Source organism: Ammospiza caudacuta, chromosome 6 (genome assembly GCF_027887145.1).
Source record: "Ammospiza caudacuta isolate bAmmCau1 chromosome 6, bAmmCau1.pri, whole genome shotgun sequence".
NCBI classification, from domain to species: Eukaryota; Metazoa; Chordata; class Aves; order Passeriformes; family Passerellidae; genus Ammospiza; species Ammospiza caudacuta.
The window spans coordinates 13,138,156-13,161,288 of NC_080598.1; the positions used below are offsets into that span (position 1 = coordinate 13,138,156).

Consider the following 23,133-nt stretch of genomic DNA (forward strand, 5'->3'; position numbering starts at 1 on the left):
GGTACGGCCCGCGCAGGCGCCGAGCCTCCGGCCGTGGCCCCGCCCACCGCGGCGTGAACGCGCACGCCCGCTCCGCGGCCTTGCGCATGCGCGCCGCGGCTGCCGGGGCGGGCCGGCGGAAGGCGGCCAATGGAGGCGCGCGGGGGGGCGCGGTGCGCACGCGCGCGCGTGACGTCCCGCCCGCCGCAGCCGCCGCCGTCCGTGCCCGGAGCCGCCGCCGCGCGCGGCCTCCTGCCGGTGAGTCACGTGGGCCGCGCGACCCCGCCGGGTCCCCGCCGCTCCGGCACCGCCGCCGCCTCCCCGGCCCGCCGCTCCCTCGCGCCTTTCGCCGGGGCCCGGCCGCAGCCGCCCCCGCCCCGCCGCTGCCCCCGCGGCTCCCCCCGCGCGCGACTCGGGCTGTGCCCCGGTGCCCCCTCACCGCGCCGCGGACCCTCCTGCCCGGCGCCCCAGCGAGCACCGACCCCTGCCCCGCCCGCCCCTCTGGCCGCGGCCCCGTTCCGCACGGCCGCCTGCCCGATGGTCGCGGTGCCTCCGCCCGGGAGCGCCGCTTCCTCCTGCCCCGGCTGCCGTGCCCGCGGCCCCGCCGCCACCGGGACCTTCTCCTGTGCCGCGGGGGCTGCGGGAGCGGCGGTGCGGGGCCGGCGGGGAGCGGTGCCCCGCGGGCTGGGGCCGCCCCTGCGCACGGTGCGGGGTGAGCGCTCCGGAACGGGGCTCGTTCCCCGCCTGGAAACCGCCCGGGGCCCGGGAGCGGCCGCAGGGAGCCCCGGGGGACTGTCCCGCACCCGGCCTGTCCCCGGTGCCCCCGGGAACGCCGCCACCGCGCTGTTGTGGGGCACCGGAGCGCGGCCTCTGTGCCGCGGCCCATGGGGACCCGTGTTTACAGCACGGCCTCCCCTCACGGCACCGTCCCTGTTCCCGGTGCGGGGCACTGGAACGGCTCCAGCCCGGCCTCCCCTCAGAGGGAATTCCCACATTCCCGAACGCCTGAGCTGTGTCCCCCCACCGCGCCGGTTCGGAGGGGATCGGCTGCCCCGTGCTCCCCGTGGCTCCGGGAGTGGTTTCCCCGGATTTGCCGCTCCCGCCCCGGCACAGAGCTGGGTTTGGGCCTCAGGGGGCTGCACCCTGCACCGGGGGCTGCTCGGGATTTTTGGGGTGTGTGAAGTACAACCGGAGCCTTGTTCCGATCAAAGCCAGAGTTATCTTGGAGCCTCTTCCTGAGCTTAACCCAGTCACCACCGGCCCTCGGCCGGGCCCGGGTGCTGCTTTGGCGGGCGTTTATTCCCGCTGGTTCCCAGACCAGCAGCCTCATCTGGGAATGGAGAGGGCGGTGGTTGGGTGGGTCCAAGGGGAGACCTTGAACTCCCCTGTGAGGGGCCTGTCCGGGGACATTCCCACCTGTCGCTGTGCCCGGTGTCTCCCGACACAGTGACAAGAGGCTGGCGCTGTCCTTGCTCGCTGTGGGGCCCGTTGGGACGCGGCCTCGATGGATGAGGCATTGTTCCTCCTGCTTTGGCCATAAAATGGGGCTAATCCCGTGTAAAGCAGCGGGATGGGCTGCGGAAGGAGGATGGGAGCGGTGTAAGCCCTGGGCAGGAGATAAGCAGAGAGTGATTCCAGCCTTCTGGCTGTCTGCAGTGGAGTATTTCTCCATGTTCTGTGTTGATCCTTCTGTACATCCACCTGGGAGAAAGGCAGGTGTGCAGGGTGCACCTGGAGCTGAGGAGCAGCCAGACAGACATTGCTGTACATCCTCCTTTGGAATTAAGAGCAGGGAGGTGTCCCAAAGTGTCCTGTTGGGGCAGATGCTCCGGTTTGGACACAGGGCAGTGACCAGTGGGCATCTCACGCTGGCATTGCTCCAGCCATAGTGCCAGGTTTGGGAAAATTTGCACTTTCTCTGATGGATTTTGGGGTGTGAATTGTTAGCTGGCTGGGACAGGGTGAGCAAAGGGAGGAGGGAGTTCCTTGTTCCATGGGCACCCCTCACTCACTGTGCCAGGCAGGGAGCTCTGGAAGGGCTCTGTGGAACTCTGGGCTGCAGCTGATCCAAACACAGTGGGAACAGGTGAAGCACATCCCGTCTGCCTCCCTGCAGCCGGGATCTGCCCTGTCTGGGAGTTGCCTCACGTGGAAGGAATTGTTTGTGTGTTTGCCCTGTGCCATCGGGGCAGGTCCCTGGGAGCTGTGGGTTTGGGAGGTTTGGGAGCCGGTGACCGGGAGGGAGCTCTGTCTGTCCTGCCTGTGCCATGGATCCCAGGGGTGGCAGGGGCCATGTGGTTGATGCCAAGGTGCATTTCCTCCTTCCCGGGCAGGAACAGAGTGAGGGAGGAGGGAATGTTGGGAGCTGGGGACACGTGTGTCCCCATCCCAGTAGAGGTGGGGAGCACCTCCTGCTCCAGAAGGGACAAGGCATGGAGCACCTGGCTGTGTGTGGGAAGGCTGGAGAGGGGCTGGAGCAGATGAGCAGAGTGGGGAAGGAGGAGAACAGGGCTGGGAGGGGAGTAAAGGGAGGAAATCAGTGAGGCTTTACAGGGCCTTGAACCAAGAAAAGGAGATGCAGGCTCAGAGAAATGGAAGGTGACAGCAGCTGTGCTTGCACATATGCCGAGGGAGGGAATTTGGAATGAGAAGAAATCCCCAGAAATGGAGGTGAAGGAAACAGGAGCAGCTCCCCTGTATGAGTGCAGAGAAACCCTGGAGAGTGGAGGTGACTGCTCCAGAGGTGGCTGAGCAGAGCAGAGCTGGGAAAGTGCTCCAAAAAGGCAGTGCTGGGATGGGAAAACCAGGTGGAATTTCTGAGGGAGAGGGAAGGGGGAGTGAGCAGTGACACAGGCGCTGGGGGAGGAAGGAGCAGGGCAGGTTTGGAGGAGCAGCGGGAGAGGAGGAGTTGCTGGGCTGGAATTGGCAGAGGGAGAGGAATGGGAGGCAAGAGCAGAAAGGAATGGGAGGCAAGAGCAGAGCCTATGCAGGCCACAGGTAGGCAAGATGAGCTGGGAGCTCTTTGGAGCAGGGAGGTCTGTGAGTGGCCTTTGTGGATAGGGACAAAGTGGCCAGTGAGACAGAGGATTTGGGGCAAAAGTGGAGGGAAAGGAAGGGTTGGTTGACCAGAGGTGAGGAGGTTGTAGGGCTGGGAAGGAATATGTGTGTTTGGGAGAATTGGGGCCTGAATTTGTGGAATCTGTGGGAATCTGCAGTGGGTTTTCCTTGTGTTTCTCCTGGACCCCTTAAGGATTGCAGAGCAGAAATCCCACATGTTGACAGCTTTTTCTCTGGGCCTCTGCAGCAGGGCTGGGGAGTGCTGTGGGGTCTCAGCACACATGGGGATCAGGAAGGCATTCTGGGGAGCAGTGAGGTGGCTCTGGGAGCCGGGATGGGCTCCTGTTTGATCAGTTGTGGAGTTATTCCAGGCACAGGCAGCTGGAGCAGGGATGCATTTGCATCGCCTCTCGCTGGGGTGTCACTAGTGACAGCGCTGGGGCTCTCCCCCTGCTCAGGGGTGCCTGATTCCATGGGGAGCTAGCTCTGGCACACACAGCTCCGCAGGGATCACCCTGTGAAGGGCTCCTGGATCTCTGGCTGGGAGGGCTGGGGCAGAGCAGGGCCACGAGGCGCATGCCCGCGGCGCCCTGCGAGGGCAGGGTGGGGATCTCCGGAGCAGGAATTATCAGGGAACAGCTCCTTCTGCCTGGCAGCGCCTGTTTGAGGCCGAGGTGTGGCCGTGCCTCCATGGCGGAGCGTTCAAAGGGCCGGGTGCTCAGGGAGCAGATTGCTCCTGCTAAAGCAATCAGCCGTGATGTCAGGCCCGCACTTCCGATAGCCCATCCCTGGAATTGCTGTTGGGCTCGGCTCTGTGGGGTGTTGGGCTCTTCCCCGAGCAGGCAGAGCGGGGCTGGGAAACTGCTGCTCTCCAGGGAACTCTGTCCCTGCTAAGGAAAGCAGCTTTCCCTGGTGTTACTGTTCAGTTTGCTCCGCTCAGGAGCTGCTGCCAGGTGAAACCTGCACATTCCCTGCCGGGCAGAGCCTCAGCCCCACGTTTCCTCTCACTCCCAAGGGCAGGGAAACCTCGGGGTGGGAAGTTGAGCTTTGGTCCTGCAGAGGCCGAGTGGCAGGAGCTGTTGCTGGGTGAGTCAGGCGGAGTGGCCGTGAGCTGGGGCTGAGCCCACTTGGTGGTAACACATCCTTGTCATTAAAGCCGCCTTTAATTGGGCGCCGCAGCTCTCCCAGCCTTCACTCGCGTTTAGTCAGCGCTGGAGAGTTCCCTGCCCACCCCGAAGGACAAGCTGGGGAGGCAGAGAAAGCTGGAAGGGAGAAAGGAGTGAGCTGTGGGCTGTGCTTGGACCTGCACATGGAGGCAGCAAGGGGAGGGCAGGTGACAGACGGTGACAAGGTGAGGAGTGGTGGCTGTGGCAGCAGGAACTGGTGGGATATGATGGGTGATGGGCTGGTGGCTGCTTGGGGCAGGGACGCCTTCCACTATCCCAGGCTGCTCCAAACCCCATCCAGCCTGGCCTTGGACACTTCCAGGAATGTGGCATCCCCAGCTTCTCTGGGCAACCTGTGCCAGGGCCTCACCACCCTCACAGGGAAGAATTCCTTCCCAATATCCCATCCAACCCTGAGCTCTGTCATTTCAAATCCACTTTTCCATGTCCTGGCACTGCAGTCCCTGATGAATCCAGAGCTGCAAAGGCCACCTCTGATCATGGGATTGGTGTTTTCCATGGGTCTCTCCTGTCTCCTACCCTCCAGGGAAGGGGCTGAGATTCCTGGGTGTTTTTTCCTGCTGTGGTCTCCACCCTTATGTTAAATCCTGGAGTCTCTGCTCAGCCCCTGCCCCTCAGGGAGCCAGCACTCGCTGGTGCTGGGATCTGAGCTGGAGCTGCAGGAAGGAATTCATGGTGTCCCTCCAGTCCTTCCAGGACTCAGGGTGGGTTTCTCAGGGATAGAGGGAATAGCTTGGAGTTCCTGCAGCAGCCAATGCCCCTGGGCTGGGACGGGAGACGCTGTGGCCAGGCTGCTGTGGCTAATGACAGCCGGCTCCTTCCCTTCTCTGCCATGCTAATTTCTGTTGCTGTTTTTTCCAGGCGAGCTGTGGCACACCAGACCTCGAGTTTTAATGGTTTTATGTAGTATTTTTTAAAAGACTGATGGATGGATGAATGAAGAAGGATTTTAACGAAGGAAGGGGACGGGAAAAATGGAGCTGTTTGGAACAAACTGAGGTTTCTCCCTGCACTGCCCGGGCCATGGGTGAGACAGAGCTGCTCAGCACCCCTTCCACCCTTTGGTGTCTGCTGGGGTTGTAAAGGCGCTCCCTGAACACCCCCTTCCCGTTCACCTGCTGGGAAATGGTTGCTGCAGAGAAGATTTAATGAAATTCCTGTCGCTCCCCAACCGTCGAGTGGATCCTGAGCCCATGGAAGGGCCTGGGGGGTCAGGAGAAAGGAGCAAGTAGGAAAACCCACAATCCACCAGACCTTCCCCTCCGCCCCCCCTCGAAAGAAAGGATTTACAGCTCAACCTTGCACCAGCTGTTCCTCGGCTTTAACAGACAAGAGAGAAATAAATAAAATTAAACGGCCACCGCCAGCCAGCCCCAGATCCCGGTGAAATCAGGGAGAGTGTTTCCGTGACCCCTCCAGCGAGGGGAGGAGGAGGAGGCATGGCAGCTCCGTGAGGAAGCTGGGATTGCTTGGAGACCACCCCCTCCTCCCGTGCAGCACCGGGGGCTGCGCACAGCAGAGGCGGATTAAAAAGGAGAAGTGGCTGCCCTGAGGCTCCCGGAGTGGCTTTTTTGCAAGCACTTTGCTGATCCTGTGCTCTTCTTGGGGTGCTGGCTGGGTGGGAAGCAGCCTGCCCGAGCCTGGGGAATTCCCTCCCTGCTGAGCCTGCCTGTGGGCTGCTGCCTGGACTGAGGCTTGCAAGGGCTCTCAGCATTCCCACTCCAACGGTTGTCCTAAACCCAAATCCCCTTCTCTGTTGTGAATTTTTAATGTTTTTAACCCTCCTTCCCCGTGCCCAGGAGCTCTCACGGGGCAGAGCTTAGAGTGGGCTCCTCTCCTGGGCCTCCTGCTCCAGACCCTTCTCCGGACTCCGCGCCCCAGTTGGAGCTTGCCCCAGGAGCAGGCGTGGGGGCAGGGTAGGGGTCAGCCCCTGTCTCCCTCCCCTTCTCATCCTGCTCTGAGTCCCCTGGGGCCTGGGCTATGCTGCGGGGCGGACCCCCCACCACAGCTCCAACATGCCAGCAGCCTCTGGAAAGAGATTCAAACCCAGCAAGTACGTGCCGGTCTCCGCTGCTGCCATCTTCCTAGTGGGAGCCACCACCCTCTTCTTCGCCTTCACGTGAGTCCCGGCGGCTGGGCCAGAGCGGGGAGGGCCGGCAAGGACAGGGGACAGGAGCTGGTATTTCCTCCCAGAGGGAAGAGGGATATTGTGCTCTGGGTGCTGCAGCCACACCAGGAGCCATGAGTTCATGGAGTTTCACTCCATGAGTTTTCCCAGGGGAAGCTGCTTGCTGGCAGTCCTGGTGGTGAGGCACCACTCAGCTCCAGGTCCGCTGGGTTGGGAACTGGTTTGTGACCTGTGGGTGGGAAAGGCATGGATCACTTTCTCCTTTGGAGCCAGGCGAGGCGGATTGGTGGGCTGGGGCAGGACACGTGTTATTTTTAGTTTCGTAATCGATTTGTGAGCCACAAAGGAAAGTTCAGGGAGGAGAACTCTGACCCCTGTGCGTGGATCACTCGCTGTGTTCTGTCCCCTGCCCTGGGGCAACAAGGGTTCCATGTCCCTGGAGAGGGTCCCAGGGAAGTGGCCAGCAGGTCACTGGGGCCTGGGAGGGCACCGGGCTGGGAGATGGTGCTGGGTGCTGGAGAGGCGTGGTGACATCCCTGGGCTGCTGCTCTTCCCTGCCCGGTGACACGTGCCCTAGTGACGTGCTCGGGGGGTGACAGGCGGGGGAGCAGAACCTCGAGGTGCTGAGGGAGCCCAGCAGAGGGTGGCTCGGCTGGGCTGGCACCATGGCACAGTGTGCCAGGCAGGAAAGCCAGAGCATGGCAGCTGGAATGGCCACCAGATCCTGCAGGGCATCCCCGGGGTCTCAGCGGGGATGTGTTTGGGGTCCTGGCAGGGTGCGGGAACGAGGTGCACCCTCTGCTTCCGGGAGCCTCTCCCACTGCCTGGGCTTTTCCTGCTGGGGCCGCAGGAATCAGCTGGAGCTGTGGGAGGCCAGAGGGACAGGTGCCATGGCTGCTGCCACTCCCTGGGAAGGCTCCATTGGTGGCAGGAAGGTCACCGTGGCTTTGGTGACAGGGGAACATGACAACTGGGCAGGGACGGGGGAACTTGACAACCAAAGAGGGGAGCGGGTTGGTTTGCCCCATCCAGCGCCCAGTGCAGCTGGCAGTGTCACTCAGCAGCGTGTGGCTGTCCCCTGCTGGGGCACCGGGCAGTCACCAGGCTCCCAGGCTTGGGGTTGGGCTGCTCCAGACTGCCTGATGCCTGTGGAAGTCGCTGACTCTTGCTGCTGCGCCAGGGGATGAAGGAGAGGCAGAGGGAGCGGGCAGTGCCCTCCGAGCTGCGTGTGCCACCCCGTGTGTGACCTTAGGGGACAGGCTGGCTCTGGTTTGGCACAGTGGCTGCCGGACAGCTGGACCCCGGGCCCATCCCAGCCACGGGTGCCAGCAGCGCTGGGAGCAGCCGCTTATCAGCGGGCGGTGAGAGGCAGCGCCGGCGCCCCGTGGAGGAGCAGGTTTGGCCGGGGCAGGAGCTCCTGGGCAGGTCGCTGTAATTGCAGGTCAGCAATGTTGTTTATCCGACTGCAGAACATCCCATTAAAGCCCAGGCACGGCGTTCACATGCTCCCTGCGGGATGGATCCTTTGGGACAGGGTCTGCCTGGTGCTGGAGCAGGTTGGCAGGGATGTGGGGCTCCAGGTTTGCCTCCTGCATGGTCCTGGGGGCCACTGTGCCCCTTCCCCCTGTCAGCATCCGACCTAAGGCTGGTCCTTTGGGAAGTGCGATGGAAGCTGTGGGGACAGGCTCTGGGAGACATCTCCAAAACAGGGAGCAGCCAGGGGTCAGCACAGCTCTCAAGGCTCCAGTTGTGTTGCTTCCAGCCTGTCCACTGGATGCCTTTTGGTCCGTCCAGGATTTGTGTCTCTGGGCCAAGAACTCTCTTTAATTGATTAATTTAATTAGGAGCTGCTGCTGCTGCTGCTGAGCACGTGGTGGTGGAAATGAGGCCGGTTGCCCTAGAGGGAGGGGAGCAGGAGAGGGGATGTTCCTGCCTCCCCCTGGGATGAGTGGGGGTCTCAGGCTTGCTGGGCTCTCAGACAGGTGCTGATTTAGGATGGAAATTGCCCCTTGGGGTCCATTTGTCCATTCCTGCACCTCCTCACTGGCTGGTCCCAGCTCCTGGTGCAGTTGGCTCTCAGGTTCCCTGTCCCCTCCCTGGGGCTGGCAGTGCCACTGGGACACAGCGCCATGCCCACTCCCAGTCAGATCCAAACCTGTGTGAGGGTGAGCAGGGATTGTGTTTGTGCCAGGGCCTTTGGAGAGCCCATGGGTCAGAGCCCAGGGAACAGGAGGGAGGGAAGGCTGTGCCTGGGAGAGTGCAGGGGCTGAGGGGCTGGGGAGGGGATGCCAGCAGGGAGGGAGGGACAGGCTTCTCCCGGGCGTGACTGGTAGCAAGAAGCCCGTGTCTCATCCTGCTGTGACTCATGGTGCCCGAGGTTCCCCGAGTCCTCTCATGTGCTGCCAGGGACAAGTCCCAACAGCTCCTCTGGCCACGAGCGTGTTGCATGCCGATCCTGAGGGGCAGCCCGATGGGTGCTGCGGGACCTGCGTGGCTGGTGATGGGGAGGAGCCTCCCTGCTGCTCCTGCTGCTCCTGCCCCGTGTGCCCCGGGCTCGAGGCAGGGCCTGCAGCCCTGCACTCTCTGTTCAGGAGAGCAAAAGGCAGGAACACATCACTCCCCTGATAAGGAGGTTCCCTTGGTATGGGCACCACCTTTGCTCTCTGCGGAGAACCCCTGATCCCTCCAGTGGGTGGGGGTGGTCCCAGGAGGTGACTCCCTGGTTGTGGGGTCACCAGCATGGTGCCACCAGCTCTGTGGGGATTCCCATGGCACAGGGAGTCAGGAAGGCAGCAGGTCCTGGTGTTCCCTATGGAGGGTGTTGTGCTTGCCCTGGCCCATGAATCCCACCCAGGGGGTCTCATCAGTGTGTCTGAGCCCACTGTCCTGCCCCAGGAGCTGTGTGTCCCTCCAGGAAGGGCTGGCTGCTGGGACAGCACAGAGGTGTTCCCTTCCCCTGGTCCCTCCCTCTCTGTGTGCCCCTGAGCTTTCCGAGGCAGCTGGATCCTTCCCTGCCTCCCTGGGCTCTGTCTCTCAGGATCCAGGCTGTGTCCTTGGCTCAGCCTGCCTGTTGGCTGTGCCCTGTGTGGAATGACTGCCTGGGCATGGGTCTTCCTGGCTCCCCTCCATCTCTTTCAAGCAAAGGTTTGGGCTGGGATTTCCCTTCCTGGAAAGAGGAGCTCCTTCCACAAGGTTTCTGGAAGGGCATTTCCTACTTTGAGGGCTCCTGTGAGCTCCCTGGCCCTCTCTGTCCAGCAGAGAGCAGAGCCAGGGAGGCTTCTCTCAAGTGGAGTAGGAGTTCAGCTCAGGGACATGGGATCCTTGGTTCTGTTGTGTCCTCACACTCGACAATCCCCTGACAGGAGGGTGTGGCCAGGTGAGGTTGGGCTCTTCTCCCAAGGAACAAGTGATGGGACAAGAGGAAGCAGCCTCAGGTGGTGCCAGGAGAGTTTTAGTTTGGATGTTAGAGAAAATTTCCTCATGGAAAGGGTTGTTTGGTGAGTAGCGCTGCCCAGGGCAGTGGTGGAGTCACCAAAAAACATGTGGATGTGGCACTTGGGGACACAGTTCAGTGGTGGCCCTGACAGTGCTGGGGAATTGGAATTGGTGATCTTGGAGGCTCTTTCCAACCTGAACAATTCTGTGATTCCATGACTCCATGATTTGTCCCTTGCTTGGGTTGTGGCCTGGCACTGTCACTTAGGTCCTGTGCCTCCAGCACTGCTCTCGGAGGGTTTTGGGGCACAGATTGGAGGGAACTCCTCCTCTGCAGCCCGTCCCAGCTGGGAGAATCCGCCTGGCTGGCTTCCAGTGCAGGCAGCAGGGCCGGCATGGCCGGTGCCGCTCAGGAGCCGCTCCCTGGCCCGGGGCACAGCTCGGGGGGCTGGGCCAGGAGATGCCATTCGGGAAATGCCATCCCGGGAGATGCCAGCCTGATATGGAGCAGGGAGGCAGCACCCAGGGTGCCCAGCAGGGTGGCTCCTCAGGAATGAGGGGGAAGAGGCTTTGGGGAAGGTGGTGTGTGGGGCCTGGGGGGCCAGAGAGGAGGAGGAGGAGGAGGAAGAAGAAGATAAGTGTGCTGGATGGCTTGGCCATGCTGTCCTCCTTGCCAGGGATGTCTTCCAACCAAAAGTCTGCCCTCCTGCTGTCTCACCCTTGTGCCTGGACGGGGACAGCCTCAGCCTTGGCCTGTGAGAGCAGGTCCCAGCCTCCCTGGGGCACGGAGTGGTGCCCGGTGCTGGGAGCGCCCTGCCCGCCTCACCCTCTGTGCTGCCAGGTGTGTGCTGGAAGGGTGTGCCCGCTTCTCCTGCCCTGCCCCTGACACAGCTGCTGCTCCCCACCCGGGGGTGCCCCCTGCCCTCCTCAGGGCCCTGAATTGGGACAGAGCCCTGCACCAGCTGGAGCCTTGGCATGGCTCTGGGAGCTGCTGTGACAAGGACGGGGGCTGGCGATGGGACCCGTCTCTGTGGGTGGTGGTGGAGGAGGGGACGGGGCCAGCGCCTGCCCCTTCACCCCAGCCTGGGGGGATTACAGCCCTGGCACCATATGTCACCCTGCCCGCCCAGCCCCACGCTGCTCCGGCCACCTAAATCCATCGGCACTTAGCCCAGTGGGGGGAAGAGAGGGACAGATGCTGCCCTAGATCTGTGGGATTTAATCCCAGCAGCAAAGCAGATTAGGGAATTACGCTGGCGCCTGCAAGGGGGAAGCCCGCTGTCCTGAGCCCTCCTGCTGGGACAGGAGGGAGCAGGGTGATTCCCTCACTGCGCTCCCACGGCCTTTTTGGAGGAGCTGGGTGCTCGCTGGGGTCCCCGTGTCCTGCAGGAGCTGTCCCTGGGATGTGAGGAGCATGAGTGGCTGTGGAGGTACCAGAACTGGTGCTGGTTTCGTGTCCCCTCTCTCACAGGGTCCCCTGTGCCCTGAGCAGCTGGTGGGGCACAGGGAGGATGACATCCTGCTTTCTGGCAGGTCCCCTGGGTGCCCCCCATGCCATTGGCCTGGTTTTTCCTATTGCCAGCACTACTGCTTTGTGGTACCCTCCAGTGGGGTCCCAAAGGGGAATTTTGCTCCCTGAAGGATGCCTGGAGCACGTCCCACTGTGGCCCGCATGTGCTCCCCAGACTGTGCTGTGGAAGTGGCTGCAGTGTGGGTGTGGGATGCACTGCTGGAAGGCGGTGGGAGTGACACAAGTGAGGGTCTGAGGGTCTCACAGCTGCTGTGCCTGCAGGTGCCCAGGGCTCAGTATCTACGTGTCCCCCATCATCCCCGCCTACAATGCCGTCGTCTTCCTCTTCGTGCTGGCCAACTTCAGCATGGCCACCTTCATGGACCCAGGCATATTCCCACGAGGTAAGTCTGGCTCTGGCTGGGAGGAGCTGCCTCCTTGCACCCTTCCTCTGAGGTAAAGGGGATTTCTGGGTCCCAGAAGGCTGGTGAGGAGCCTTCCTCGCCCTGCCTGGTGGGATCAGGCAGTGACAAGCGCTACAGGGATGGGTTCAGCATCCCCTGTTGGGTCCTTGGGACGCAGGCAGTGTCAGGATTCTGGGACAAGGCCTGGCAGAGCTCCCCCCAGCCTGTGTTTGGGGATCCCTGGCTGTCCCTGTGCCAGGTGACAGCAAGGTGATGCTGGGAGCCTTTGGCTCAGGCAGAAGGGGCTGCCTGGGCCCTGATGCCATGCCGGGGTGTCCCCATCAGCTGAGGAGGACGAGGACAAAGAGGATGATTTCCGGGCGCCGCTGTACAAGACGGTGGAGATCAAGGGCATCCAGGTGCGCATGAAGTGGTGCGCGACCTGCCGCTTCTACCGCCCGCCGCGCTGCTCCCACTGCAGCGTCTGCGACAACTGCGTGGAGGTGAGGAGCCGCAGGGCCTCCACCAGCCCCCCACGGGGCAGGGAGCCCCCCAGCACCCCCTCACTGAGCCCCATCCCCGGCAGGAGTTCGACCACCACTGCCCCTGGGTCAACAACTGCATCGGGCGGCGCAACTACCGCTACTTCTTCCTGTTCCTGCTGTCGCTCACCACGCACATCATGGGCGTCTTCGGCTTCGGGCTGCTCTACGTCCTGTACCAGGTGGAGGAGCTCTCCGGCGTCCGCATGGCGGTCACGTATCCTCCTGGGCAGCGCGGGTGGGCAGGGCGGGCTGGGCTCTGGGTGCGGCGCGGTGCCCAGCGGGGCTGTGGCTGCTCCTTAGCTGGCTGTGGCAGCATGGTGGTGATGTGCGTGGCTGGGCTCTTCTTCATTCCCGTCGCTGGCCTGACAGGCTTCCACGTGGTGCTCGTGGCCAGGGGCCGCACTACCAATGAACAGGTACGTCCAAGGGACTATGGGGAGACTGCCTGCTGGCCAGGCCACCTAGGGACACAGTTTGGGATTTCCTGGGACGGGTTGGATTAAAGTTGGGGGAGGCCCCTGAGCTGCAGAGGTAGAGCACAGGGTGACTGAAAGGCAGTTGCATTCATGGGGGTGCAGTCAGAGGATGGAGCCAGGCAGGCACTTCTGGGGCCCAGGAGGTGAAATTGAGGAGACCTGACCCCCTCAAGGGTATCTGAGCACTGAAACAGGCACTAGGAAAAGGAGCAGGATCTCGGAGTATCTCTGTCCTGGTCCTGAGGGGGTGTCCTGAGGGAGCTGGCGTGGCTGGCTGTGACACTCCTTTGTCCCACAGGTGACGGGCAAGTTCCGCGGGGGCGTCAACCCCTTCACCAACGGTTGCTGTAAGAATGTCAGCCGGGTCCTCTGCAGCTCCCCGGCGCCCAGGTGAGCCTGGCCTCTGCATCCCTTGGAAAACTGCCCCATCCTGGGCTCCAGGCCATGACCTTCCTCCCCCCTCCCCAGGTACCTCGGGCGCCCGAAGGCCGAGCAGACAGTGCTGGTGAGACCCCCGTTCCTGCGGCCCGAGGTGTCAGACGGTCAGATCACTGTCAAGATCATGGACAATGGTATCCAGACAGAGCTGAAAAGGACGAAGGTGAGGAAGGTGGGGACCAGCGCTGCCTGCGCTGGGGCCCTCCACGGATCCCAGGGGTGCAAGCCTGTATCCGTGAGTAGAGAACCGAGAGAGCCTGGTCACGTTCCCTGTCCCAGTCCGTGTCGTCTTGTTCTATGTCCCCATGGGTTGGAAACTCCCCCTCCCATGTGGCAGTGACCACATGAGGCTTTGCCCCCTCCATTGCCCTTACTGCTCCCATCCTTCCCCACCCTCTGGAGGTTCCTCTTCCTTGGCACTTCCAGCACCCACCCGGGGCACGCGCTGCCCCCTGTTCTGTTGGATGCCCCAGAAGCAGCGGGACCCCCCGGCGCCGCTGTCTGTGCCCTACCAGCCCAGGGGGGGCTGAGGCCCTGGCCCCTCCTGACCCTGCCTGCGCTTTGTCTCTGCAGTCCAAGGGGAGCCTGGAGGTGACGGAGAGCCAGTCTGCTGACGCCGAGCCACCACCCCCACCTAAGCCCGACCTCAGCCGCTACACGGGCCTGAGGACACACTTAACCCTGGCCACCACTGAGGGTAAGGAGGGCACCAGGGCCCTGGCAGCCGCTGGGAGGGGAGCCCAGGGCTGCACCAGGCAGGCCAGGAGTCAGGGCTGTAGGGCAGACCTGGAGCACATCAGCATTCCTGGGCTGATGTATATGGCCCATTGCACTTGGAGAAGCCTGCGGGGGATGCTCAGAGCCAGCGTGGCGTTGTCTGGAGCCACCAGGAGCTGTGCCTTGCAGCCGCCGCGCTGCCAGGACGGAGGAGGCGAAGTGGTGGCGGGCCTGACTCAGCGGCACAGAGCGTCTGTGGCCAGCTCCGTGTGGGCCTGGCCAGAGGTGGGATGTGATGGGCAGAGCCTGTGGCAGCTGCTTTCTGCAGCAGCTGGAGACCCCACAGCTCTCCCGGCCCTGCCTGGGTCTGCTTCCCGCTGAGGGCTGTGCTGTGTGTGCTTCCCATGGAGCTCCCTGACACCCCCGTGCCGTGCACCCCCAGGGTGTCACCCAGCCGGGGCTGCCGCAGGGGCACGGAAGTGCCAGCCCCACGCACGTGGCTGTGGGGACATCCCTTCCTCCCGGTCTGTCTCTCCCACCCTGGTGCACCTCCCCTGCAGCCCGTTCCTGACCATGGTCTGTCCGCCCCAGGCTCGCAGTCGGTTCTGAGGCAGGGAGGGCGGGGCTCGGCGCATTCCCTGCCCGCAGCCGCCCTGAGCGTGCCCCTCTCTCCCGGTGCAGACAGCAGCTTGCTAGGCAAAGACAGCCCCCCGACTCCCACCATGTACAAGTACCGGCCCGGTTACAGCAGCAGCAGCAGCTCGGCAGCCCTGCCCCACTCCACCAGTGCCAAGGTAAGGCTGAGCCTTGTGTGGCACGGGGGATGCCACCCCATTCGTGATGTAGGAAGGGTTTAGGGCGTGCATTGGGAGATCCACGGGGGCCCCATGGTCATTCTGGGGGTAACTGCTGCCCCTCTGCCCCTCAGCTGAGCCGAGTGAACAGCCTGAAGGAGCCCAACTCCATCTGTGACAGCGGCCACAAGCCCAGCTACCGCTCAGAGCCGAGCCTGGAACCTGAGAGCTTCCGCTCTCCCACCTTTGGCAAGAGCTTCCACTTTGACCCTCTCTCCAGTGGCTCCCGCTCCTCCAGCCTCAAGTCGGCCCAGGGCACAGGCTTTGAGACAGGCCACCTGCAGTCCATCCGCTCCGAGGGCACCACCTCCACCTCCTACAAGAGCCTGGTGAACCAGACGCGCAACGGCAGCCTCTCGTACGACAGCCTGCTCACGCCCTCCGACAGCCCCGACTTCGAGTCGGTGCAGGCGGGTCCGGAGCCCGAGCCGCCCATGGGCTACACCTCGCCCTTCCTGTCGGCGCGCATCGCCCAGCAGCGAGAGACCGACCTGCACGGCCGCTTCGCCAGCGCCGCCTCCCCCAAGCACGCGGTGCCCCGCGAGCCCTCGCCCGTGCGCTATGACAATCTGTCCCGCCACATCGTGGCCTCCATCCAGGAGCGGGAGAAGCTGCTGCAGCAGCCGCCGGCCCCGGGCCGGGAGGAGGACGTGGGGCTGGCGGACTCGGGCATCCAGTCGACGCCGGGCTCCAGCAACGCCCCCCGCACCAGCTCCTCCTCGGACGATTCGAAGCGCTCGCCCCTGGGCAAGAACCCGCTCACCCGCCCGGCCCTGCCCCGCTTCGGCAAGCCCGAGCCCCCCCCGGCGCTGCGGGTGCGCTCGCTGGGCTCCCCCGAGCAGCCTGCCGCCCCCCACCTGGGCAAATCCGTGTCTTACAGCAGCCAAAAAACAGCCTCTCAGGCCGGCGGCCCCGAGACCGAGGAGGTGGCCTTGCAGCCCTTACTGGCACCAAAGTGAGTACCGTGGTGGCACAGGGGCCTGTCTGGCCTGTGGGGGGACCCTTGCCCTGTGTCCCTCCAAGCCCCTGGGGCAGCAGAACACCCCTCCCTGCGGAGAGATGCTGGGAAGAGCAAGAGAAATCTTCCTGCTCTCCCAGAACAGAGCTGGTGCTCCCCACACCTCCTCAGTCATGCCATGGGCCCCTCGGAATCTGGAGCCGGTGCTGGTGGTCCCTGGGCTGGGCAGGGCTGTGGCAATGCTGGGTGCCAGCAACCTGTTCCCTCTCCTGACCCCGTGTCCGTGCTTCCTTCCCGCAGGGACGAGGTGCAGATGAGAACAGCCTACAGCAAGTCCAACGGGCAGCCCAAGAGCCTGGGCTCGGCCCCAGCGGGCTCGGGGCCAGTGCCCCTCAGCAGCCCCACCCGCGGCGGTGTCAAGAAGGTCTCGGGTGTGGGGGGCACCACCTACGAGATCTCGGTATGAGGGGCAGAGCCGCCGCCCCTCCCCTGCTCCCCGGCGGCCCCAGGGACCCGCCGTGCCCAGACGCTTGTGGACTCCCGGAGAGCCGGGCGGGTCCCCCCTGCTCCTCCCTGTGCGCCACGGGGGCTGCACACACCCGCGGGGGGCTCGGGGAGGGCTCGGGGGGTGGGGGGGCCGCAGCCCCGGCACCGCGTCGGCTGCGCCAGCCACTTGTGGGCCTTGTGCAATCACCCGCTCGCCTGGCGTGGTAGGAACGGATTGTTTTTAAACCAGAATACTTTTTTTTATTATTATTGTTACGGATTCTATTTTTTTTCTCTTTCCGAGTTACCAGGTGTGTGTATATATAAATATCTATATATATAAATATAAATATTAAAAAAAAAAAAAAAAAAAGAAGAAGCAGAAATTATATATCTTACCCAGAGAGAGGAAGAAGCTACCCTGCTCAGGGCCTGGGCCGCCCCCCCACCTTGTCCCTGTCCCCAAAGGAGGGACGTGGGGCTGCCTCCTGCACCCATGGAAGGAGCTGTGGTAGGTGCTGGGTGTCACTGTTCCCTCCCTGAGGGGGCCAGGGGGTGCCAGGCACCCACCCTTGGACACTCCCCTCCCTGATCCGTGGTGTCTGCAGCCTCCAGCCCCCTTGGGGGGCCCAGGGTGGGGGCAGCACCCCCACACCCCCAGCCCGAGCTGGCACAAAGGCCCCAGCATCCCCCACCCGCAGTTTTCGCTCTTTGTTCTCTTTGTCCAGGGGCTGTGATCGGGGGGTTGTTGGTTTCGTTGCCTTTTTTTATTTCTGTTAATGATTCCGAGGAGGTTTCTCACTGTCACAAGGGTTGTTTTTATTTCCGCTCGCTCGGGGGAGAGGCAGGTGCATCCCCAGAAAGCAATATTTTCTCATCACATGCCAAAAAAACGCAGCCAAGGAGCCCCGTGCTCCCTGTCCCCAAAGCCCTGCCGGCACTACCGGACTCTTTCTCTACGGCAATAGCTCCCGTGGCCCCGCACAGCCACGCCAGGGTTTTTTATTATTATCAGCCATTTTAAAAACAAGGAATAAAAGGATATTTAATGAGCCACCCCGGGGCCGTGTGTGTGCTTTGTTTGGTGTCCAGGGATGGAGCAGCCCCTCCAGGGCTCCTGATCCTCAGGGTCTCGGCCTTCCCCCCCATCACGAGGGAGAGAGAGAAGGGGGTCTGGTAAGAGCTGAGCCTGGCTCACTTTTGGGGAGGCTCTGACTTGAGGCAAACTCTGCTCCCACAGAAGGTAAGGATTTTCCAGGCATGGGAAAAGAGGCTCCAGGGGAGGTGTCCTGGGTGCTGGTGAGGTTTGGGATCCAAAGGAGGGCACCCTGCACGCTCCAGGGACACTTTGGTTTGGGCTCCACCATGGCAGCCAAGGGTCACAGCAGCCACGGCCACCAGCCCCTCCTCAGAGCAGAGTTTGAAAGGTGACTAAAAAAGAGGCTTTGATGCTCCAGGTTCTTCAGGTACAAAAGCCCGAGGTCAGCACCCACAGAGTCCGCGCCCCTGGTCCTGGGGGGCTGCAGGGGTGTCCTCTTAGCCAGGGGGGACAGGCCAGCCCCAGTGTCCCTGGGGTCAGCTAGGGCTGTTCCCATGGGCCGGGGGATCCCCAGGGCGACGCCGGCGTGGCCTCACCGTAAGCTGCTGCTGGCCTGGGAGCTGCCCACCCCCGGGTGCTCCGGGCTGTGCCGGTTCTGCGGAGGAAGGACAGACAGAGCCTGTGAGAGCTGCTGGCCAGCAGCCCCTTGGGGATGGCCACTCACAGAGCCCCTCAGAAGTCCAGGGGCTGGGCACCGCACCCCAGCCTTGACACTCACCTTCTTTTTCTTCTTCTCTTTCTTCTTCCTCTTCCGCTCTGGATCCTCCTCTTTTTTCTTCTTTTTCTTCTTGTGGTCGGAGTCCGAAGGGGTTTCTGGAGAAGCAGAAGCGCCGGATGAGCTGATGCTCTGCTGGTGCTGAAGGGGAGCAGGGGGGTGGCTGTGGCAGCCTTACCTGGGGGGACGGGGTCCTGCGTGCGGCTCTGTTTGTGCTTGTGCTTGTTCTTCTTCTTAGGCGGCTGGATGTGCATCAGCCGGCACTGCTCGGGCAGCTGTGGAGAAAAGGGGCTGGTCAGGCCACGCCGGGTGCCTCCCACCCCCCCGGGTGCTTCCAGGCCCCGGGGCTCACCGGGCCGGCATGCAGGCGGAAGCCGGTCAGCATGGCCCCCGTGAGCGGGGTGAAGGAGCTGCCACAGATGGGCGGCTTCTCGATGAGCGAGCGCAGGCTGCTGCTGTCGTGGGAGCCAGGCAGGTCGATCATGCCGGGCAGGTCGGGGAGGAAGTTGCTGAGCTTCTCCTTCACCTTCTTCCCGCAGAACTTGTTGTAGGCGTGCTCCAGGTTATAGTGTGTGATCAGGTTCGTGCTGCCCGTCAGCTCCGTCGTGCCTGTGCGGCCGCGGGAAGAGTTGGGAAGGGGGAAACGCCCCGACGACACCCCTGGCCCCTCTGCCCGGCCGAGCCTGGGCTCCCGGACCCCCTGCACCCCCCGAGCACCGCGATCCCGGTCCTGGGGTCCCCCCCCGCCGCCCACTTCCCCACCGGTCCGCGCGTTGCGTGACCCCGCCCCCGCAGCCTCATTGGCTCCTGGCGCTGTCAGTTCCCTCCAGGGCCGCGATTCGCTGCGCTGATTGGTCGAGCGCGGCATCCGCCCCGCCCCGCGGCCCGCCCGCACCTGGCAGCTCCCGCAGCAGGTAGAAGGGGCCGGCGGCGGCCTTGCGGGCCGCGTCCTCGCCCGGCTGCGGTGCGGCGGCTGAGGCAGCGGGCGGCGGTGCGGCTCCGGCGCCGGGAGCCTTGGCGGGCCCGAATCCGAGCGCGGCGGCGGCGGCGGGCGGCGGCTCCGCCGCGCCGAACAGCGCCGAGAAGTTCTCCATATTCCCAGCGTGCCCCGCGCGGGGCAGCCCCGCCCCGCCATTGGCCGAGCACCGCCCCTACACCGGCCTGCCTCCCGTTGCTATGGGAGACTCGTCCCAGCCTTCTGATTGGCCGCTTCTATCTCTCCTCTCATTGCCTGCGCCGCACAGGAGCGGCTGCCTCGCAGCTCGCCATTGGTCGGCCCGGGGAGGCCCCGCCCCCGGCAGTGAGAGGGGCGGAGGGAAGATGGCGGTGGTGGCGCCGCTGCTGGCGCTGCTGTGGGGCCTGCCCGGGCTCTGCCGATGGCTCGCCCAGCCCTACTACCCGCTCTCCGCGCTGCTCGCCGCCGCTTTCCTGCTCGTGCGCAAGGTCCCGCCGCTCTGCCGTGGGCTGCCCTCGCAGCGGGAGGATGGTAACCCGTGTGACTTTGACTGGGTGAGGCGGCGCGACCTGTCCTCGGGCCTGTCCCCGCATCCCTGGGCTGTCCCCGGCCTTGTCCCCACACCCCCGGCCCTGGCTTGGCTCCCCTCCTGCTCTCACAGCACCCCGGCCTGTGGGAGGAGATGCCCGGTAGCCCCTGGCGTTGCTCTGCGGTGTTCCCCTGCAGCCGAGAGCCTCCAGGCACTGGTCGATCCCATTGCCGCAGGGCAGCCCGTCTGCTCGCTGGTCTCCCCCGGGAGGGATGGGGGCTCTGGGCTCGGGCAGGGCCTTGGGGCCAGTAGGGCCTGGCATGGCCACAGTTCCCTGTGTGATGCCAGGCCAGGCATGGCTCCAAGGTGTCCTGGGCACTTCCAGCTCATGCTGTCCCTTCTCTGTGCCAGAGGGAGGTGGAGATCCTCATGTTCCTCAGCGCCATTGTCATGATGAAGAACCGGCGCTCCAGTGAGTCAGGGGACTTGGGGGGCTGGGGCTGCTTGTGAGGTCTCCTGCAAGGAGCTGAGTGGGGTGGTGTCTGGAGGACCAGATCCAGCCCTCCCTGAAGTTACCCCCAACCTTCTGGGGGCATCTGGCCCCATCCCTTATTCCTGTCTCCACATCACAGTCACCGTGGAGCAGCACATCGGGAACATCTTCATGTTCAGCAAAGTGGCCAACGCCATCCTGTTCTTCCGCCTCGACATCCGCATGGGGCTGCTCTACCTCACGCTCTGCATAGGTGAGCCTGCACGTCTTCCTGCCTTGTCCTGGCTCCCCCTCGCTGCTCTGGGCTGGAGGAGCTCTGTCCCAGGCCCAGCCTGGCCCTCCTGGCACTGAGGGGCTCAGGAATGACTGCTGTCATTCCAGTGTTCCTGATGACCTGCAAGCCACCCCTTTACATGGGCCCTGAGTACATCAAGTACTTCAGTGACAAGACCATCGATGTGAGTATCTCCCCAGCCCTGGGGCTTTTGGGGGGCTCTGCCCACCCCCCCTAAGCCCATGCTCCTGTGGCAGGAGGAGCTGGAGAAGGACAAGCGGGTGACGTGGATCGTTGAGTTCTTTGCCAACTGGTCCAGTGAGTGCCAGTCCTTTGCCCCCATCTTCGCCGACCTCTCTCTCAAGTGAGTGGCACCCATTGGAATCTTGGTGGGTAGCGGGGCCTGTGGTCCCCTGCGTCCCTCACAGCCATGTGTCCCCATCCTGCCCAGGTACAACTGCTCAGGACTCCAGTTTGGGAAGGTGGATGTTGGCCGGTACACGGACGTCAGCACCAGGTGTGGGGAGTGCAGCCTGGGGCGAGCAGGGCTCGCTCTAGGGCAGTTCCTGTGACCCCCCAGCCCCCTCAGGATGCCCGAGGGTCACTGTGGGCTTGTCCTCACACAGGTACAAGGTCAGCACCTCACCTCTCACCAAGCAGCTGCCCACCCTCATCCTCTTCCAGGGTGGGACAGAGATCATGCGGCGGCCGCAGATCGACAAGAAGGGCCGGGCTGTGTCCTGGACCTTCTCTGAGGTGCGTGGGACCCTCCAGCCCACTGCTTCCCTACCCCGCCTGTGCCTGGGAAGAAGGGGGAGGTCCCAGGGGTGCTGATGCTACCTCTTGGCCACAGGAGAATGTGATCCGGGAGTTCAACCTCAACGAGCTCTACCACAAGGCCAAGAAGCAGCAGAAGCCGCGGGAGGAGGGCCCTGAGGAGCCCCCAGCCGTGCCGGCGCCTCAGGAGACCAAGAAGGACAAGTAGAAGCTGCCCTGTACTGTCGCCCATCACTGTGTCACCATCAGCCTGGTGGCAGCGGCCCCGCGGGCCTGCTCAGCCCTGCCCTGAGCCGCTCTCCGAGGGGACTTGTCCCGGCTGAGCCCCGGGAAAGCAGCGGTGCCCCCCGGGCCCGTGCGGGCAGGGCGGTAGGAGGGGCCCCGCCTCGGTTAACGCTCGCTCTCATCCATCGCTGACAATAAACGGTCCGTGCCGTGCCTGTGTCCCGTGTCCGTGTCCGTGTCCGTGTCGCCGGTCCCGGGCCGCGCATGGGGGCGGAACCCGCGCTCTGTGATTGGCTGGGGCGGCGCGGGCGGAACCGCAGCCCACCGGGGGGCTCTGGGGCCCTTGCCGGCCCCGCCCCTTCCGGCCCCGTCTCCCGCGGCGGCGCGCGCTCCCGGCACGCGGCCAGCGGCAGGTAGGAGACGGCGCGGCCGCCCCTGCCCCGCGTCTGTTCCCCGCCCCATCCCGCCCCCTTCCCCGGAGCCCGGCGTCTGTCCCCCCCCATTCCCCGGGGCCCCGCTTCCCCTCTCTCCTCAGCCCCACAGTGCCCCGCCATCCCTGCGGAGCCGCTTCCCGCCCTCCCCAGCAGGATCCCCCATTGCCCCCAGTGGCGCACGGCCGGGGACTGGCCCTTCCTGGCCCTCTCCCACAGCAGTGTCCCCACAGGGACCCAGCTTTCACTCCCCTGACAGCGGGGTACATGAGATCTCTTCCCACCCCAGAGCGGCGTTCCTGGAGCCCCCTTCCTGCTCCGGCGTAGGCTCCACCGCCTCGGCTCTCCCAGGATGGCTCCCCGCGGGAGGAAGCGCGGAGCCCGGCAGCCGGCGGCGGCCGAGGCACCGGAGACAGCGGGAGCCCCGCAGAAGCGGGCGCGGGCCCAGGCCCAAGATGAGGGCAGCCCCGGGGACACCGGCCCCCGTGTGGTGATCGAGCACTGGTGAGCCGCCGCGGTGCCGAGGGTGGTGCGGGCCCTGGGGTGCCCGCGGGTCGCTGAGCGCCGTGTCCCCGCAGCAAGAGCTGACGCGTGTTCGGGCGGAACGCGGCGGCGGTGAGCGCGGCCCTGCGCGGGGCCATGGCCCAGCTGCCCGTGGACATCAACCCCCGGCCGCCGCGCAGGAACAGCTTCGAGGTGTCCCTGGTGAAGGAGGACGGCAGCAGTAAGTGCTGGGCTGGGGGCGGCGGGGGCTTCCCGGCACCCCTGATCCCATAAATCTCCTTTGTCTCTGCAGCCGTGGAGCTGTGGAGTGGTATTGGGAAGGGCCCCCCCCGCAAGCTGAAGTTTCCCCAGCCAGAGACCGTGGTGGAAGCCCTGAAGAGCAACATTGCGTAGAGACATTGGCCAAGTGAGCAGGGATGGGATTGGGATTGGCATGGGATGGGACAGCAGGGACCAACTTCCTTCTCTCCACAGCTGAGCCAGGACCAGTGCAGGCGGCATGAGCATCCATGAAGAGGCGAGACCAAGTGGGGGGCACCCGCCAGCCCCAGTCCCGTCCCTGATGCTGCAGCTCTGCCACTGCCAGACCCCTGGCTCCCTCCACACCCCATTGTCCCCCCAGTCTTCAATAAAGTTCAGTACTCCAAAGCATAGCTCCAACACTTTATTCCGAGGACATACAGCCCAAGGGGTGCAGGCACTGGTGGGTGGTGGGAGAGGCAGTGCCACCCCTCCTAGGTGAGGACATCCACCTCCTCTTCTGACTCAGATGAGGGACTGGGCCAGAGGCAGACTGTGCCAGGGGGCAGGAACAGCTCCCCTGTCCCCACATCCACCTCCTCCTCCTCCTTGGTGTCACTTCCTGGGGTCCCTGGGGGTGCTGCCTGCTGGCAGCCCTGTGGGGACACAGGGGAGTCCCCACGCTGCTGCATCCCGTTTGCACTGGGGGGCTGCCGG

At 64.1% G+C, this 23,133-nt stretch overlaps 4 protein-coding genes across 4 annotated transcripts; 3 read left to right on the forward strand and 1 right to left on the reverse strand.

The window, feature by feature from the left end:
* The first annotated feature begins 185 nt into the window (after positions 1-185).
* Positions 186-17,223, forward strand: ZDHHC5 (zinc finger DHHC-type palmitoyltransferase 5). The gene is made up of 12 exons (XM_058806334.1): positions 186-237; positions 5,085-6,342; positions 11,579-11,700; positions 12,046-12,203; positions 12,287-12,459; positions 12,559-12,661; positions 13,020-13,111; positions 13,190-13,322; positions 13,733-13,856; positions 14,558-14,670; positions 14,805-15,685; positions 15,989-17,223. Exons 2-12 carry the CDS (start codon positions 6,239-6,241, stop codon positions 16,152-16,154), a joined length of 2,169 nt encoding a protein of 722 aa, XP_058662317.1. The 5' UTR covers positions 186-237; positions 5,085-6,238; the 3' UTR covers positions 16,155-17,223.
* On the reverse strand, positions 16,982-19,085 carry MED19 (mediator complex subunit 19). The gene is made up of 5 exons (XM_058806335.1): positions 18,884-19,085; positions 18,341-18,597; positions 18,167-18,263; positions 17,992-18,086; positions 16,982-17,868 (listed from the first exon to the last, which is right to left on the reverse strand). The coding sequence occupies exons 1-5, from the start codon at positions 19,080-19,082 to the stop codon at positions 17,806-17,808; spliced, it is 711 nt and encodes a 236-aa protein (XP_058662318.1). The 5' UTR covers positions 19,083-19,085; the 3' UTR covers positions 16,982-17,805.
* Positions 19,086-19,302: 217 nt separating this feature from the next.
* TMX2 (thioredoxin related transmembrane protein 2) lies at positions 19,303-21,454 on the forward strand. The gene is made up of 8 exons (XM_058807206.1): positions 19,303-19,497; positions 19,884-19,944; positions 20,105-20,218; positions 20,347-20,423; positions 20,497-20,603; positions 20,691-20,756; positions 20,866-20,995; positions 21,093-21,454. The coding sequence occupies exons 1-8, from the start codon at positions 19,309-19,311 to the stop codon at positions 21,222-21,224; spliced, it is 876 nt and encodes a 291-aa protein (XP_058663189.1). The 5' UTR covers positions 19,303-19,308; the 3' UTR covers positions 21,225-21,454.
* Positions 21,455-21,615: 161 nt separating this feature from the next.
* On the forward strand, positions 21,616-22,824 carry SELENOH (selenoprotein H). Its single transcript, XM_058807763.1, has 5 exons — positions 21,616-21,654; positions 21,962-22,176; positions 22,251-22,396; positions 22,469-22,582; positions 22,651-22,824. Exons 2-4 carry the CDS (start codon positions 22,025-22,027, stop codon positions 22,567-22,569), a joined length of 399 nt encoding a protein of 132 aa, XP_058663746.1. The 5' UTR covers positions 21,616-21,654; positions 21,962-22,024; the 3' UTR covers positions 22,570-22,582; positions 22,651-22,824.
* Positions 22,825-23,133: the final 309 nt, after the last annotated feature.

What these genes read in the sequence shown, in the direction of transcription:
- ZDHHC5 (XM_058806334.1), top strand. Translation starts at nt 6,239, where the DNA reads ATGCCAGCAGCCTCTGGAAAGAGATTCAAACCCAGCAAGTACGTGCCG. An exon ending in TCTGCGACAACTGCGTGGAG is followed by an intron (nt 12,204 to 12,286) that starts GTGAGGAGCCGC and finishes CATCCCCGGCAG; the next exon opens with GAGTTCGACCACCACTGCCC. An exon ending in CCCACTCCACCAGTGCCAAG is followed by an intron (nt 14,671 to 14,804) that starts GTAAGGCTGAGC and finishes TCTGCCCCTCAG; the next exon opens with CTGAGCCGAGTGAACAGCCT.
- MED19 (XM_058806335.1), bottom strand. Translation starts at nt 19,082, where the DNA reads ATGGAGAACTTCTCGGCGCTGTTCGGCGCGGCGGAGCCGCCGCCCGCC. An exon ending in GCAGGACCCCGTCCCCCCAG is followed by an intron (nt 18,087 to 18,166) that starts GTAAGGCTGCCA and finishes CTGCTTCTCCAG; the next exon opens with AAACCCCTTCGGACTCCGAC. An exon ending in AAGAGAAGAAGAAAAAGAAG is followed by an intron (nt 17,869 to 17,991) that starts GTGAGTGTCAAG and finishes CTTCCTCCGCAG; the next exon opens with AACCGGCACAGCCCGGAGCA.
- TMX2 (XM_058807206.1), top strand. Translation starts at nt 19,309, where the DNA reads ATGGCGGTGGTGGCGCCGCTGCTGGCGCTGCTGTGGGGCCTGCCCGGG. An exon ending in ACCCGTGTGACTTTGACTGG is followed by an intron (nt 19,498 to 19,883) that starts GTGAGGCGGCGC and finishes TCTCTGTGCCAG; the next exon opens with AGGGAGGTGGAGATCCTCAT. An exon ending in TCAGTGACAAGACCATCGAT is followed by an intron (nt 20,424 to 20,496) that starts GTGAGTATCTCC and finishes CTCCTGTGGCAG; the next exon opens with GAGGAGCTGGAGAAGGACAA.